This window comes from Anopheles stephensi, chromosome 3 (genome assembly GCF_013141755.1).
Source record: "Anopheles stephensi strain Indian chromosome 3, UCI_ANSTEP_V1.0, whole genome shotgun sequence".
Taxonomy (NCBI): domain Eukaryota; kingdom Metazoa; phylum Arthropoda; class Insecta; order Diptera; family Culicidae; genus Anopheles; species Anopheles stephensi.
The window spans coordinates 69,119,283-69,134,338 of record NC_050203.1 but is presented as its reverse complement, the minus strand read 5'-3'; the positions used below and the strand labels follow the sequence as shown (position 1 = coordinate 69,134,338).

General features: G+C 43.2%; 1 protein-coding gene across 6 annotated transcripts in view; it reads right to left on the bottom strand.

The window, feature by feature from the left end:
* The window catches only part of LOC118512486 (neuronal acetylcholine receptor subunit alpha-7-like), a 91,119-nt gene that overhangs the window by 45,646 nt on the left and 30,417 nt on the right, over window positions 1–15,056 (bottom strand). For all 6 annotated transcript variants that reach the window (XM_036056989.1, XM_036056985.1, XM_036056987.1 and 3 more), the window contains exon 4: window positions 3,946–4,085. In XM_036056989.1, coding sequence (XP_035912882.1) covers window positions 3,946–4,085 — 140 coding nt within the window. The remainder of the gene's footprint in view (window positions 1–3,945; window positions 4,086–15,056) is intronic.

Here is a 15,056-nt window from a genome sequence, read left to right as displayed (position 1 = left end):
CATACCCAGCTGTACTCAAACAAGAGACAAAACAAAGTGGATGGGGGAGGGGGGGAGGGGTAGAAATGGGTCGTGGAAGCGAAGCGGGAGAAGCAACGTCGACTATTTGCATCTCAATTACAGCTCCCATATCGCACTTCGGACAAAGCCCTTAATCTGAAGCACACTCCTTCACAGTGATGAAAATGGCACATGGCTGTGGTGTGGAGGGGGGGGGGAGGGCACCACAAGGTTTCTGGAGTTCCGCTCCCGTCTGAACTTGAGCCGAAGAATGCGAGCAAAGAATTTGAGAGCCAAAGCGCTTGTTTCGCCCTGTTGGCCCTGACTTACAATAATAACGCAAGGCAGCCACAGGCCCACACAGTAGTTCCCATATTCCAGGGCATGGTCTAAATGGTGAGTAGTGGTGTCGGCACACACGTACACACACGGGCACAGACACGGCTGACCTCAGCACACGAACGAACGAGCACGGAATGAGCCGGAGCACGGAGCAGAACAGTGAGAACAGTGAGTAGCGAATGAGTAGCAAATGGGTGAGAGAATCATTTATTTAAAAATTTACAAACGCAAGCGCACTACCACGCGCTGGTCGTGGGTACTCGGGCAAAAGTGTGTGTGTGTGTCTTTTCTTCTTCGGCACTTTTCCTAGCCTCCAAGTCCCTGTGCTTTTACAAGCTCGCTCGCTCTTCCGTTCGCAAGACCCATTTTGTTAAAGTGAATATTATATCCCTTGTTGGAGATCTATGCAGCATAAGGAAGGACAAAAAAAAACGAAAACGAATCTCATTCAACACCGATCCTAACCGACAAAAAAAAGTGGGTTTGTTACAACGTTTCCACCACTTTTTCTTCCGAGGGCCCAGTATTCGCTAGTACAGTCACACCGGAGGACACTGATGGTGTAATAAAATTTCGCACAGCAAATCCACTACAGCTCTTAAATGTGCATGTAAAATCACTTTTGATAACCTCACTTGTACCCGGCCGGTCTATTGCGGATGTGGATGAGGTGGATCGGGGGGTGAGTGTGTACAAAAAATGAAAAATCTGTCCCCATGAACAGCAGCAGGGAACTTGAAACGGATATCCCTTTTTTGTTTCCGTTTTTTTTATTTTTTCGGTGAATAGGGATACAAAAGGGCTGCAAAGGATCGTGAACCATCGAATCGATTGAATAAAGGCTGCACAAAATGCACGGCGAACAAACGTTTGACCACGATGGAGGCGTTTATGTTATGCACACTGCTGTTTGCAGGTTAACTACAGGTGGATTGGAACAGTTTGCGCGAAAGAAAGGAAATGGAAGCCGATAGGGGGAAAAGTAAATAAAAAGAAGCTGATAAAGTGAGCGCCCGATACAATCTATTACGTTCGGACGGCGATGGTAGTAAGAATAATCCGTAAAGAATTATGGAATCGTTTTTGGAAGCTAGAGATTAGCTTTTATAGAATTTAAATGTGCAGTTGGATTAAGGACATAAATCGATTGGCTGATATCGGGTGGGAAGTTTTATTTCTGTTTGCAAACGGGTTCGTGTTGGGGTAATTACGAAGCGAGAGTCCGTCATCTGGTACGGAGTAATACGGATATTTGTATTTTAAACTAGCAATTTCATCGAGCTTGGCCGAGCCCTATAAGGTTAGGTAATAGGGAGTAAACTTAAATAGGGATTTCCATACATTTTCATTTCCAAACTGAGCCGGACAAGCAGTTTAAAGCATTTTGGACAGCTTTTAAATCCGTCTTATACAACAAATGTCCTACGGCTCTTTTAGTTTTGTTTTGCTCACTTTGCTGTCAACTAGAGAAGACTCGTTGAAATAAATAGCCAACAACTCTTTTTGTTAATAAACTAGTTCTTCATTTAGTTTTTTTCTAATTTTCAGGAAATATAATAATTTATTTAAATTGGTAAGTTGAGCATTGGGGTTTTTGGATATCGAAGTCGAAACACATCTATTTCTCTTCAGAGTAGTAGGTTTCGCTTGTTAGATTATATGAAAGAATGGTAAGGGTATCAGCATTAAAAAAAATAGAGCAAAGCAAAACACAAGCGTAAAATACTGTTTGAAATTTGAATAAATTTTTCATATTACTTTAATTTTGGAGTTGGTATGAATTTATGGTAAGATGTTTCAAGTGTAAATATGGTTCTTCTTCTTATTCCTTGGGACTACAACTTTAAAAGGTCTTGGCCTGTCATTTCTGGTTTTCTGTGGCTTAGTTTTATCCGTAGCAAAGTAGTTAGCCCTGCGTACGGGATAGTTATGGTTAAAGTTTAAATTTTTATACCATCTTGAGAAACCTTCTATGAAGAAAAATGAATCCTAGAATGAACTCGGATGAATGCATTATGTATGCGGACGAATATACAGTAACTAACTGACAGGCAAGCAAGCAATAAAGCTTGACTAAACCAGCTCAAATGTTACAAGCCTCTTCGCGATCACAATTTCTGAAAATATTATAATATTATAAATTAGCAAACATTCATTCAACAACATAAATTAGCTCAAATAAACATTGTTTTGGCTCTCTTTACTATATTCTTGAGAAAGCAGTTGATAATCGAAAGCGTTTGTCTCTGCAATTTAATTAAATATAGTAATTTTGCAAATAACGAAATTTTTAACTGCTCTCTCCAAGAAATTCACTTCTGTATCCTCTATTTTCTATTTTCCAACATACACACACATTTCCAAAAAAAAATCTACCATTTAAGTGTTTGGTCACATTTCGGTAGATTTAAGACGAGGTCAGCTGTATCGAACCAGGCTCCACGTGCAGGTAATAAAAATATGATTTTATTTACTTTTATCACCAGCGCAGACTCGTTTTGGATCAAACAAGCGAGAAGAAAATGTCCACACACATGCTTTGGTATCCTTACCAAGATTAAGCGTGGTACCATATATTTAGCTTCGTTTGCAGGTGAACGGTATTTTACTTCACACCCACACACACACACACGCGCTTACATCTCCCCCGTACATTGTGTCTCGAGCACAAAAAAGGGCGTTCGCCAACCAACATGCGAAAAAAAAGGAAGGCGTTTGAAGTTTTAATGACCCGTGGCCAAAGGATGTGTGTGTGTGTGTGTGTGTGTGTGTGTGTGTGTGTGTGTGTGTGTGTGTGTGTGTGTGTGTTCGATTGGCACAGAGCCTAAGGAGGAAGAAGAATGCCGTGGACGGATCGTAACGACTAGATCTGCGTTCCAGTTTTAACGAGCTTTATAACGCTAACGATGCTCCGACCAGTGTGTACCAGAAGCAAAAAATAAGGGATCAAGACGAAGAAGAGAAAAACCCGACAATCACTCGCTGTTTGCCCTTTTTTGTGCGGCATTCCTTTTGTCGTTCCCTTCGAAGGTGGACAAATCGATCGACACCCTCAACTCATCAGCCCGATCAAGCGTAAAACAAATCGAAGCTAATCGAATTGCGAGCTATTTATTCGCGACCGGCAACAACCAAAAAAAGAGCTTAAACTCGTGAAAACTCAATGACCCATTCAACACCGGTATCGGATCGATTTTTATAGCAAATACTTTTGAGGTTAAAAATCACCTTCACCAATAGAAAAGCACGGGTGAAGGATGGACGGCGATAATGACGGAATAAAGGCGGGATAGTATGCAGATATTACACTGCAAGAATCTGCCAGAGGAAAAAAAACCCCGTTAAAGTGAATGCTTTTCTCAGACAATAAGGACAACGCCATTTGTGTTGAAGGCTTCTCGAAAGATTTTCGGCACCTCGCGTAAGATACATTGGATTACATTTGTAGCTGAAAAATCAAATGACCTGCAAACAGCCAGAGATAAATAAATGGGCCCTCTTACTCACGACCAATCGAGCCGGCCAAACGGATGGCGGGACGTTTCGGACGCTGGGAAGGTTTTTTTTCCATATAAAAGCTAATGTCACGTCGCGCGTACTTACCACGTCAATGATTTGCATCAGCGTTAAACCAAAACTCAACTGAAGGGGATCCGATTCGTTTACCACCGGTCGTTCCAGGATGTTGTACGAGTCGAGCAGATCGTGCAGCAGTCGTTTCTCGTTGTATCCGGCCATGCACACTAGCGTGGGAAGGGAAAAGAAGCACAAAATGGTGATTAGATGTATGGGGCAATACGTTTCTGGTCAGTTAACAGAATGGAGGGAAAAAACCCCGTTGTAAATTGATAATGAAATGAAGTTTAAAATTAATTTTCGTAATATTGTAAATGAAGACACGCTCGGGGTTGAAATATGTGTCCCGGCTGATTTAATTACTGCTGGCCGTAAAGCAGTTGTGAGTTTCAGTTTTTCCCCCTGGTGTTCAAATTCATTACATCGAACGAGTCCACGTTTCCTTCCATTCACTGGTGGAGTTTCCAGCGCCACCAAATAATTACACTTCATAATCCGCATGAATGGAAATAAATAACTTTATTTGGGTTTTCTGAGGGGGGACGTTTTTTTTATCCTCCCCCAGTTCCCCGTTGGGATTGTAGCTAGCGATTCGTATGCGACAACGGCTTGAAAGGCTCGAAACGAGCTTTAGCGCCAAAAGGAAAATTAGGAAAAATCCTCTTTATTAGTGCGAGATGGTGCGAGGGCAGAAAATGAAATTCCTTGCCAGCGCAAGGCAGTGTGCCACACATTAGCTCCGGTTTCCGCAGTCTCCTAATGGGGGAGTGTGTGCGTGTACGTATGAGTAAACACACACACGATAATCGAGTGTAACATGTTCATAATATGCTTCCCGTCCCGTATTCAATAGAGAGCTGCCGGTATAATGCGTGAAACCGTTTCAAGGTGGAGCAAGGTAAGAAGCAAGAGTGTGGAAAAAATGCACACACACACACTCGCACGGAAAGGTTGTTCGTTCAATTTTCCACGGGATTACGTTTTTGACACAGGCTCGCCCGTTACACTATGGGACCTTGAGGGTAAGGACGTATCATCCGCTTCGGTAAACTTGAGTCGTAAAGTTTCGGATTTAAGAATTCCGAGGGGCTCAACCTTACCGAAGGGGGGGGGGGGGAGGAAGGGGGGGTGCACATTACCGTCCTTTTTTGAACGTGCCCAGTTCAAAACAAACGTACGCAGCCACATTGCTGCAGTAAGCGACCAGGCGTCTCCATCGAGAAGAAGGGAACCGAGCAGGTGAATTAATGATGCTGTACCATTCAGCGTACCGACCGGAGGTAATTCTAAATTGAAAAATTAACTCCATATCACATAAACACAGGACTGTGCAAGCAAAACATGGATGAAAAATGAAGCCTTTGAAGATATTTCTACAAGGTCTCATACACATAAGAATTAACTCACATCAAAATTGATGAATAAAAAAAACATCCTGGACCTCAATGCGTCGAAATCCGTTTATGTTGTCCTTCAAAGAATGCCAAAGTACCATTCAGCGTACCGACCGGAGGTAATTCTAAATTGAAAAATTAACTCCATATCACATAAACACAGGACTGTGCAAGCAAAACATGGATGAAAAATGAAGCCTTTGAAGATATTTCTACAAGGTCTCATACACGTAAGAATTAACTCACAACAAAATTGATGAATAAAAAAAACATCCTGGACCTCAATGCGTCGAAATCCGTTTATGTTGTCCTTCAAAGAATGCCACAAACAATACGATACTCTACGCGCTAGAAGAAAAGATCGCAGTCGAAGGAAAAAATTGGTATACCATTGTTGAAAATACTTTTCACGAATCACACAATAAACTACCGCTTCGTTCGAACGGCCGTTCACGGAAGAAGCCGAACAGAAGTCACTCATAATTCATCCCTCCTAAACCACTCCAGTGGGGAAGAAAAACGACGCCCGATGGCCATCTCGGCCACCCGTGCGGAAAGAAGTGTGGTAATTCGGCGATTCCGTACCCGTATAAAAAGGGACAGTTTCGATTCTGTTTCTACTTTTCCTTGCAGCAGGTTTTGGGTAAAGGGGCGTAAACAAAAAAAAAAAAACAAGAACCGAAAATCCGTGCTCAGCATCTGGGCTCTCTCTCCCTCCCAATCGTCAACAGCAAACCCCATATCATTTTGTGGGCCCATTCAAGTGCCCGCCTCGATGACATGCCCATCCGCACCGATGGGCATCCCTTTTTTCGCTTTGCAGAATGTCTTTCGCTGGGTTTGTTGTTTGGCGCGATTGGTATGTTAGCGTGTGTTTTGGCTTTAGTAAGTGTGCCAAGCACTGTCTGTGTTGACGGGTGCTTCCGGAGGTTATTTTTTCCCCCACGGTGCTGTGTCAGGTGCCTCGGGGGTATGCACTCGGGAGATCAGACGAGGTGAATTCATGATATCGTTACTTTCAGCACGATTGCCGATGGTCATCGATTATTTCGAGGAATAAATAAATGGAACGCGAAGTGATTCACCTTCCTGACGTGCACTACGTGACCTGCCCAAGCAATGAAGCGAATAATCAACATCCGGGATTCATTCCGGAGGCCGGAGTTGCTTGATATTGGCAAACGGTTCGTACGGTCCCCGTCTAGACCATTGGTCGGCAAAGCGAGCCCTTAGTCTCTGTGGAGGTGGGTCTTCGTCGAACATGATCTATCTTTCGTGTTGACCATTTTGATTGGGTCTCACAAAGTGTTTATTGCTTCAGAAGGTTCATGAGATGTAGTAGTAATGTACCAGCGCTATCTAGACCCGCAAGCTTTTCAAGAAGACTCTCTTGAACTTTTTTTTCTTGGACTTTTGGAAAAATCCCTTTATTTTGAGTGTTGTTGGAAGCGACTGAGCCAAGATATGTCTGAAAAGTTTCCATTTCTGCTTCCAAAGTTCATCTTGAAAACTATGTACAACGTATTCACTTAAAAGTTGTCATTTTTTAAACGGGATGAGTTTATAAAACCTTTTAAAGATTAATGATAAATTATACAGAAAATTAGTTTTCTCGTGTTTCAGGTCTTTCGAGGCCTTAATAATCAATTGATTCTATATCAAATATGATTTGAAAAAACATTTCCACTGGATCATCAAATTTGGAGAGTTGTGAGACTCTTCTGCTGATGACACGATTGCCATCAGCTGGATAGAACATCAATATTCCCAGTACCGATACGAGTCTGTGACACAAAAACTCACGAAACCCTGTTAGTCTCGGTGTCGTAATGAGAAAAACACCGAACGAACTAGTCCGCAAGGGACCATGGAGCAATGATGACGAGATATTGGATTAGTAGACGATGATGCTAGACCGTAAATGGTATCGAGAATCATTACGGCAGGCAAAGCCCTAATGCCCTGATGTATTTTCTAGTCACACTTTTTGAAGACTACTGGCTCAAACGCACCACAATAAATCATTTAAATGGTGGCGTCAACATCACCGAAATCAATTTATTCTTTGCAGCAAACTCTGTGCCTCTGCACATCGAGAAAACCAATCCACAAAGTCCCATTAACACTTGGGACATGGTTTGTTCCGGTTGCAGCCACACATCTGATGCGCCACCCTCAGGTGCATCAGGTAGAGTGTGATAAGGAGAAAGAAACGAAAAAAAACGGATTCCCGTTTACCCATAGCATGCCAATGGCGGAATCCCAAGTGACACCAAACAGGATGAGGTCATTAAACTAATGATCCCATCACTCACATAACCACACACACATGGCTCTCGCATACTCGCACAACCAGCTGGTCCGTGTTGAGGGTCGTCCGAGATAGAGAAGGAGCTTACAAACCTTCTTGTGAGCTTCAAACTCATTTATTCTTTCATTTGCCCACACCGTTACCAATATGTTGCAGTTCTTGCGGGGAGGGGTCCATAACACACATTCCAGTTTGTGGTAAGGCTAGGTTTTTCGTTGCTGCATTCCTCCCAGTTCTTATCACCCCATTGAGAGCCTTATCACAACACACACACATACATAAAGACGAAACCTCCATGATGTAGAAAAGCATTCCACCTCGTTACCCGTAAGCCGGAAGTGATCCCGAAACGGAACCTCGGTCGGTCTCGACTCGTTCGGATGGGTATGGTGAGCCGGTTGGGTGCACTGCTTCATTATAGGGTTCGCTGCTTGGCTGCCGGCGGCTCCGTGAACGGTTGTGATTTTTTAACTCCTTCCTTTTCCTTTCGCCCGCTATTTACACTTTGCCGCGCTTCCACTGGCAGCTCTTCTCGGGTCGGGCTGAAAACGAAGCTCTTCTTTAGGAGGCGGAGGCACACCGACGAAAAAATAATAAAGCTCACACACTCACAAACCGTCCGATTCGATCCGCATCCCTGCGTGCTTCTCTGATCCCGGAGCATTCAAATTCCCAACTCCTGCGGCTGTTGCGCTTTCCTTTTTGGAGGGATCCTCCCGTTCCTGGTATGATTCGCTCGGACGTGAGCATAAAGCAGGCAAAAATTGCCGTGCCCGGATTGCCCGTAGGCAACAGGAGCAACAGCGATGACGACGACGACAACAGTGCCAACTGGAGACCCGGGAAGGCGTAAGAAAACTCCCGGATCCCATGGCAGTCGGCAGTAGGCTGCCTACAAAGCTGTTTTTATTTATACTTTTTTCCCCCCCTCTTTGTTTGACCCACAACACAGCTGCTGAGTTTTCCATCCCCGAATCACCCGGGTTGGGGGACACTCGCGCTCATTCTCTCATTTCCATCTCGTTCGCACACGCACACGTAAAATTGGTTTGTGCAGACAAAAACGAGCGTCTCATCGCCGCAGCATGCTTCATCGTCTTTTTTTTCTGACAGCTCTGAAGTGCTGGAAAACCAAAACGAAACGCCTGGCTGGTTGGCTCACAGCGAGGAAAAGCGACTGTTATTTTTCTATCATACTTTATTTACTCAAAAAGGTTTTTTTTTTTTTGGCGCACCAACCTGCCCCGTGATCATCGTTGCCCTTTCACCGCGTTAGCAAGCATCCGATTTGGACACGATGGAGGGAGGAAAAGATTCCAACCTCCCCTTGCCATCATCGTTCCCACGTTCCAACTACAAACTCAACTCAACCCCTTGCTCGACGTGTTTCGATTTTTGCTCGCCGCTATTCCCTTCTGGCATTCCACCAGAATCGCTCTCAAGGTGGTTGTCATCGTTGTGCGCTGGGCTGGTGGAGGTCCTGGGGACTGTTTCGTTTCAAACAACCGTTGCTGATTACGCAGCACGACTGTTCGAGGGAAATGCTGAACTGGAAGTGCTTTCACTCTCCATCCCCCTCGGTTCAGGTCCGTTTTTTTTTGCACCGCACTGATTTGAAGCGATGTAGCGGTGAAGTCACCGGTGGTCCTGATGCCTGCCGAGCGGAAGTTCTTAATTTTGTGTCACAGCATCCGGGAGCCAAATCGATCAACGCGAGTTTGAGAGAGCGAGAGGCATAAAGGGATGTTTTGTGTTTTACTTATTTTTTCCAAACTTTTAAATCGTTACTGAGTTAAGTATATTCTTTTGCATGGTAATACTTTCAAACGTGCCGGTAAAACACAGGATAAAGCATTGTATATTTTGTTAGGAAATTGAGGTTAACCAATATCATTAATTAAGATAAATTTAGCCTTGCCTTGGCGCACAGACGTCAAATGAAGAATTGACTAAGAAGTTGTTTCGTCAAGTGACGATGAGTGTAACATGGGTAAGTTGCAATCAGGGAAAATTTACAAATCACTTTTCAACAACTCTTTATCTGTCTTATTCGTCTAGAACTCTTTGGATTGAACCCTGTATATAAACTGATTTTTTTTATTTAATTACATGACATCCACCAGCATTTTTAGCATTTTTTTAAAGTGAAAGGGCCAGCTTTTTTAGCATTGAAATCGACGGCAGCCCGTTAGTAGAATAAACCAAAAATGGCAGACATTACCTTTAAAAGTAGTTAGGCTAAGAAAGAAGAAGAGATATACAAAAGTGCCTAGTAACAAGAGCAAAAGCAGATCTGCAAAAAAATCTAATGAAAAAAAAAACATTACAGAACAGAAGTTATACCAGGCTAGGAACTCTTGAGGTATAGCGTCAAAAAATAGAAAAAAACATGAGCAGTTTTGCTTCGTTTTCTCATTAAATTCAAATTTCACTCGTCTGATGCAACGAGATAATTGAATTTCACAATATTAAGCCATTCAAGACAACAATTCAAAATCAACTCAAGATTTTCAACTCTCTGACAAATTCTTGTACGAAGAAATCGAAACGATGGATTTATGCCAGTAGCCTTAAGCTGTCGAGCTGTAGCGCCTAAAATTATGCAATGTGTAACTGAGAGAGGTCTCAGCTGCATATGATCGATAGTGAGTATCTCTAATTAAATTAAAGAGAAGCAAGCTTAAAGCATTTGCCGTCATTCGAAAGATGTTTTAAATAAGATATTTGAAGCTACGCCGTTTTTAGTTAAAAAAATGTCCACAAGGAATGGTTTGACAATCAATCAATTTCAATTTGTTATTTACGAACCTCTTTTGTACTAATTGTACCAATTCACAAACAATATTTTACAACCGCCCCTTTAACCTTTAACACAACACTAAGAAAACAGTGCCACCGCTAAATGCTTCCTCCGCGTAAAACTAATCCAAAACCGCTCTGACACAGCTGAAAAGTGACTCCGGGCAAACCGCTAATTTGTTTTCCGTGTTTGCGTGACGAGCGTGTGCTCATTTTCTTCACCTACAAGTGCCCGAGCACGCGCCCAGTGAGAGGGCTCATGATGTGCTCTGTTGCATGCACAAAAATTCTTCCCGACTGCATCCATCCGTCCACCGTCCTTTAAGAGCATACACCCCGGACGACGGCCCTTGCACTTTGTTTTTATTTGTTTCCATGTCAAATAACACCCGAGTGCGAGTGGATAAATATTACAACAACAGTGGCAGCTGAACTCTGTAAACCTGCGCTCCGGAACAATTCCAGGCGGGTCGGGGCGATCCTGAGGCACATGTACACTGTCTGTGAGACACAGAGGTACACACACCCGTACCGGTCGGGGTGTGCCACCGGGGTTGCCTGCAATCAAACATCGGTCTCCAGCTTACCCGGGGAGAGCGATGCTTGCGTTTCTGCCCGTAATGAAACGCTCGCTGTCACATCCACCGGAAGAGAAAAAGAGCTAAACAGCAAGAGGGCACCATCGTAGATAATGGAAAAGGTTGCCTTCTGCTGCTTCTTGTTTTTCGTGTCTGTTTTTTTTACCCCTGTTTTGCGTTACTAACAGGTAAGTATGGAAGTAGCAGAACATGTGCATTATTAAATACAGCTCGTCTCGGGGCGCCCAGGAATCACGGGCGCTCAACCAGCTACCGGGGCGTACCTGGGCAAATCAAGGGTATGGCTGGTACCTTCGCCCAGGCGTCTTACGCTCGCCATACTGTATCCTGGATTTTTTTTTTACGGCCCCCATCTTTTGCCGTGTACAAACATAAACTCCATCCAACTCAATTTCTAACTTTCGCCCTGCAGATCGAGCTGTCGGTTGAAGCGCAATGTGGGAGCGAAGAAATCTGTCAGCAAGCGGGTTTAAAAAATCGTCCCACAGTGGTTTTCTACCCAGAAGGGGTTGAAGTCATTACTTACGGCCCAAGGACATAGTGGTAGCATCCTCGGTGCGCACTTTTACTTAGTTGTGTGTGACATTCGGCTGCTGGAAGAGTACGTGATGCTTAGGCAAATTTAAATATTGCTTCAAGAATGTTTTACATGACGGTAACAATATTCAGCAGACATTTCTATATCTTTGTATTAAATGCTCGCAGAGAGCTAGAAACTTTAGAATTTTTGTGAGACGCAAAGCTCCGGTTGATTCCAGATGCAAGGTAATTTTCAATGATAATCATACCTCGGCGATTTGGTCTGATTGGTAAAGTTTACCCGCTTTCACTCTTCTTTCGCCGCTAACTTTTTGCTGGCCCGAGAGCTTTTTTAACGGAATCCTTACCTCCACAGGGACAAACGAGCTTAGAAGGTTTGCTTGTAATAAGCGGCTACAACGTTGGAGCAACCATACCTCCAAAATGAAAGAGAGAAAGAGAGAGAGAGCTCGAAAGGATTTAACCAGATTGTAAGAAGAAGCCAAAAACCTTCTCAGTATCCAAAGAATCCAATCGATAAACCGTCACACGCATTACGCAAAAGCTTTAAAAGGCAACACCGGGGTACACCGGGTGTGACCGGATCGAACAGTTTTCCCTCAAGACTCCTTAACGTTTCGCTAACGCAGGCATGCGGCTGGAAAAAATAGGAAGGACAAGCAACCCCGAACGCAACATTGCTTGGCGAAGCGAATTTGCCCGACCTGAATGGAAATTAAATGATTCCCCACAGATCAAAGCCCAATGTGCGCACCGGTGTCGTACACTTACATCGGTCGTGCCAAAATTGCGGGTCTTGTCGGGGTCTCTTTAAGGCTTTAAGACATTCTAATCCTGCCGTGCCGTTGCGTATTTGCTGGCATGCGACGAATATTCCACACATGGGGCGCTCGGTTGGAGGATTTCGAGCCGGAAGTCCTTCACCGGCAGATTATCGGCGGGATTCCGGCGGTCCGATATTTGGATGTCTTAGCGTGAAAGGTTTTTCGTCCGGTTTTTTTTTCGCCTCCCATGAAGAATTTTCTTTTGATTTTGTTTTTCGTACAAAAATGTTTAACAAATAAATACAGTGGCTCGCATGCAAAACGGGACAGAGGAAAGAAAATTCAATTTAAAGGTTGAATGCAATGCAAATATATCACCAATAATATTTTTAATGACTTTACAAACAAAGGCACACTTTCACTAATCAGACGAGTATAAAAATGATTATAAACATCCTTAAAAAAGATCTTTTAAAATATGGAAAATAATATTGATGCCCAATATCGTTTGCTCAACCTTCAAGTGACTCACTCAAAACTGATATGCTCTGCAGTTTTCCGATTATGTTTTCCAGTCTCTTGGCAAGTTATTTATATCTTACTATTGTTATTTTTTATGGGCTGTCTAAGGCTTATTAGTATTTTAGCTACTTCAGTTGTTTATTTCGTAACAATCGGTATTAAATTCCATCAAAGCTGTTCTATCATTCGCATGACTCAGGCTAGATCAGGACACAGATCCAGCAGAGCCTGGGTATTAATGAGATGAGTTGAGAAAGAGTGTTGGTAAATGTACAACCTTGTTTTGTAAAAGAAAATAGATTAACACAATCCCTTTTCGATCCATTCAAATTATTGAAGCTTATAAATTCACACCATTGAATGCGAAGGATTATAAAAAAAGTAAATCACCATGGTTTATGTTCGTTTGAGGCCCATACATAGTTTAATCACTTGTTTGACATAATATTCCAGTATATTATAACAGCTTTTACAGAAATTTTCTTTCTACTTCAGAATATTTTTTTATTTTTCTTCGGGTTAGATCAGTCAATGTTACATACAAGGTAACTCGATGATTCGGACGGGAATCGATACCCGGTCCTTCTGCGTAAACGATCGATACCCGGCGCCTCCATCATTCCACTGCAGAACCACCTCATAATTGCTAGTCCAAATATTGCCAATCATTACCATTATTGCTTTGTGCTTCAATGAAGAAATCCTGGCGTGGATACATTTTTCCGGTGTCCCAGCTGCACATGACAACAACAGTAACTAATACAAGATAAACCTTTAAGAAACCCCTCCACAAACAGAAAAAAGATCCCACCAGAGCGGTAAATATTACAAAGTGTCACTGTGCTTTTGGTCATACGATCGAAAATACCTCTTATCATCGATTGTTATCAATGGACGGCTTCTGCTCTTTGCACGGACCCCGAAAGATAACGGGGGACAGTTTCACAAATAGTGTGACCATTCATAACACCCGGAGCTTAGTTGTTGGAATCTCGGCAATGGAGAGGGCGAAACAAAAATCGGGAAAAGCTCATGTCACGTCCCATCCATAAGCATTCTGGTCACGGGTGAATGCGCCCCCCCACACACACACACACACGCACAGTGTTCTGGCGGCAATGATTGATGACAGTCATTCATTTTAATACAACTCTAAAGTGCACCCCTCCCACACACACACATCCATTCATGCACACAAAGACACGCACGCCCATACAACCCCATCCAGACATCCAGAGCGATGTATCGTTTTCGACGAGCTGATGCTGTTGCCCGCACTAAATCCCGGATGTTATGCAATACCGATCGATGAATGACGACTGGGTTCCCACCACACAAGCGAAAAGGATCCATCCCAGCAAAGCGAGCAAACAAACCACACGAAACCCGGGTTTCGGGAAGTGCGTAGGCATCTTGAGGATCTTCAGCCAGTGGAAAGCGTTTCGTTCGGGGCTCAGGATCCGTACGGTTCGGTTGTCGTTATTAAAGCGTAGGAACACAACTGGTATGTGGAATGCTGTGGAAGTAAAACCTTACCCCGGTAAGGTAAACTACTGCTCATTTGCGGTGAAGCAAAATAAATCGACGTGAAATCCAATTGAATGTTTCACATTTATTGGTTGTATTGCTTTCGATTGCAGACTTCAATCACTGTTTTATCGTCGGTGGAGGAGGCTCTTTCTTGCTCTCGGACTAGGACCATTAATCATAACGCTACAATAACTCGAGAGGGCAGAGCTGAAGGTAGATGCTTCCACTTTCAAGCGAAAACATATTTACACAAGGAATCGTGGATGAGGAACTATTTGGAAGTTATTTAATTTCCATCGTAAACTATTTTCCGCTTTCAACATGCGCCCATGAAACAATTTTAGCCCAACTTGCCCCCCTAAAATATCTAGACGATCGTGTTTCTACTGTCTTGAGAAAAAGAAATCCTAAACGCGATTCATTGTTGCTCTCTAGCGATTATCTTAAATGTTTACCAAACTTTCACACAATCTCTCCGGTGGGGTTTCCATTCCTTGTGAGATGAATAATTAATCGCACCAGGCTTCTTTCCGGCTGGCACGAGAAAGTTTGGACTAAAACTTAAATTTAGAGCAATTTTATTATAATTACAAAGCACGCACACCCAGGGCCCAGGATTGTCGAGAGTAATAATACTTTAATTATAATGTACTGTCCCTACGAGAATTGGCACAGGAAA